Source organism: Sinocyclocheilus rhinocerous, unplaced genomic scaffold (assembly GCF_001515625.1).
Source record: "Sinocyclocheilus rhinocerous isolate Xijiao unplaced genomic scaffold, SAMN03320098_v1.1 scaffold2110, whole genome shotgun sequence".
NCBI classification, from domain to species: Eukaryota; Metazoa; Chordata; class Actinopteri; order Cypriniformes; family Cyprinidae; genus Sinocyclocheilus; species Sinocyclocheilus rhinocerous.
The window spans coordinates 208,437-210,186 of NW_015659947.1; the positions used below are offsets into that span (position 1 = coordinate 208,437).

The 1,750-nt window shown below is 29.8% G+C and overlaps 1 protein-coding gene across 1 annotated transcript in view; it reads left to right on the top strand.

The window, feature by feature from the left end:
* Positions 1 to 1,750, top strand: part of LOC107724646 (transcriptional enhancer factor TEF-3-like) — a gene marked incomplete at its 3' end in the record, with an annotated part of 32,214 nt that overhangs the window by 29,523 nt on the left and 941 nt on the right. The window contains exon 5 of the mRNA XM_016533649.1: positions 910 to 1,044. Coding sequence (XP_016389135.1) covers positions 910 to 1,044 — 135 coding nt within the window. The remainder of the gene's footprint in view (positions 1 to 909; positions 1,045 to 1,750) is intronic.

Sequence of the window (1,750 nt, forward strand, 5' to 3'; positions counted from 1 at the left end):
AGACCTCCCCCCTCAACACACACACACACACACACACACACACACGCACACACACACTTATCTAAATGAGGACTTCCCATCTACTTCTGTTGTTCTTAAATTAAGCTAATTATAATTACAATAGACTAACTGGGTCATATAATCTAAGAAAAGAAACTATAAAACTATATCAGTATTTGTATTTTATAACTAAAAAGGTGCAATTTACAATTAGAGACAACATAATTTATAAATGAATAATTGAATCAGACTTTTTGAATGGATTAATAGAAATAGGCTGTTTGAAATGATTTGTGGAAATGAATCAAACTTACGTATTTTAACTAATTGTATTTAGTATTTTGTTATTTATTTTAATTGTTTAATGTTATTGTATGTTCTTTATTTTAAATTTTTTAATTTTTTAATTTTTTTAATAAAAATGCCTTTATTTTTCATCACACATTACTCTTTTTTTGTGAACCATTTCACTCAGACGAACAATCTCAAAAAACGGAGCATTTCCCTGATTCAGTTCACTGCGCAGAAGTTGTATTTTGTATTGTTTTTTAAAGATTTAGTTAAATATATATTTATTATATTTACATTAATTTATTTTTAATAGATATACTTCTTTTTTTGAGCAATAATAAGATAATAAAATCCTCTCAGCAGTTGCTTTCAATCACTGCGCAGAAGTCTGTTGCATTTTGCTGTTTTTTTTTGTGATGCATTTAATATAATTTAATTAAATGTATTTTTATTTTACTTTATTATTTTATAATTTAAAAAAAAAAAATTTATATTGTATATTCAGTGTTACTAATGCTAATAACACAACAAAACTATTGTTATTAATAAGAATAACTCAACCTAGATTTGATTGGGGTATACATTTATGATGTTCCTGATGTTGTTGTCTTCTGACAGGACCAGGTTGCCAAAGACAAAGTCATGCAGAGTATGTCCACCATGTCTTCAGCTCAGATCATCTCAGCCACAGCCTTTCAGAATAAGATGGCTCTGCAGGGCCTCTCGCGGCCGACCTACCCGACCGCTGCTGGGGTGAACTCTAACATTCACTTATGATTAGGGATGTAACGATTCACTCAACTCACGATTTCATTCGATTCACGATTTTTTTTAACAAAATGAGATTTAAGACAAATTATAAATTAAATGTGTCCTTTTATTATTGCTTGGACAAAATACTGTACGTTTCTTTGTGAAATTGAAATATAACACTATAATAATATACTAATATAGCACTTGTATATTATTGCTCTTTTGTTGGTTTTGATTGCTTCTATTGTCCTCATTTGTAAGTCGCTTTGGACAAAAGCGTCTGCTAAATGACAAAATTTAAATATAATGTAAATGTAAATAACAAAACTAAATAGAAATTTTAAAACAAGCCCCAAATCAAATAAATAACACAAATAAAATAAATCTCTTCATATAAAAAAATAAGGCTTTGTCTGTGCTCTTTCCATTTAAAATTAGAGGCAACCACTGCATTTTAATCATGATCCAAACAAAGATGCTGCATACATGCAACATGAGCAGTTTTTAATCTAAATTACATTGTATAATTTCTAAATTTGAAGCAAAAACAGAATGGTTTGACTTCAGTTTTGTGAAACTATACATAAAAAATATCTGCATGAAACAGAAACAGCAGACGAGCTGAACGAGACGCAGATTCACTCTCTGCCAGCAGGTGGCGCTTAAAGCGTTTCCTTGGTTACCGCTGTAAACAAAGCAGAGCTGC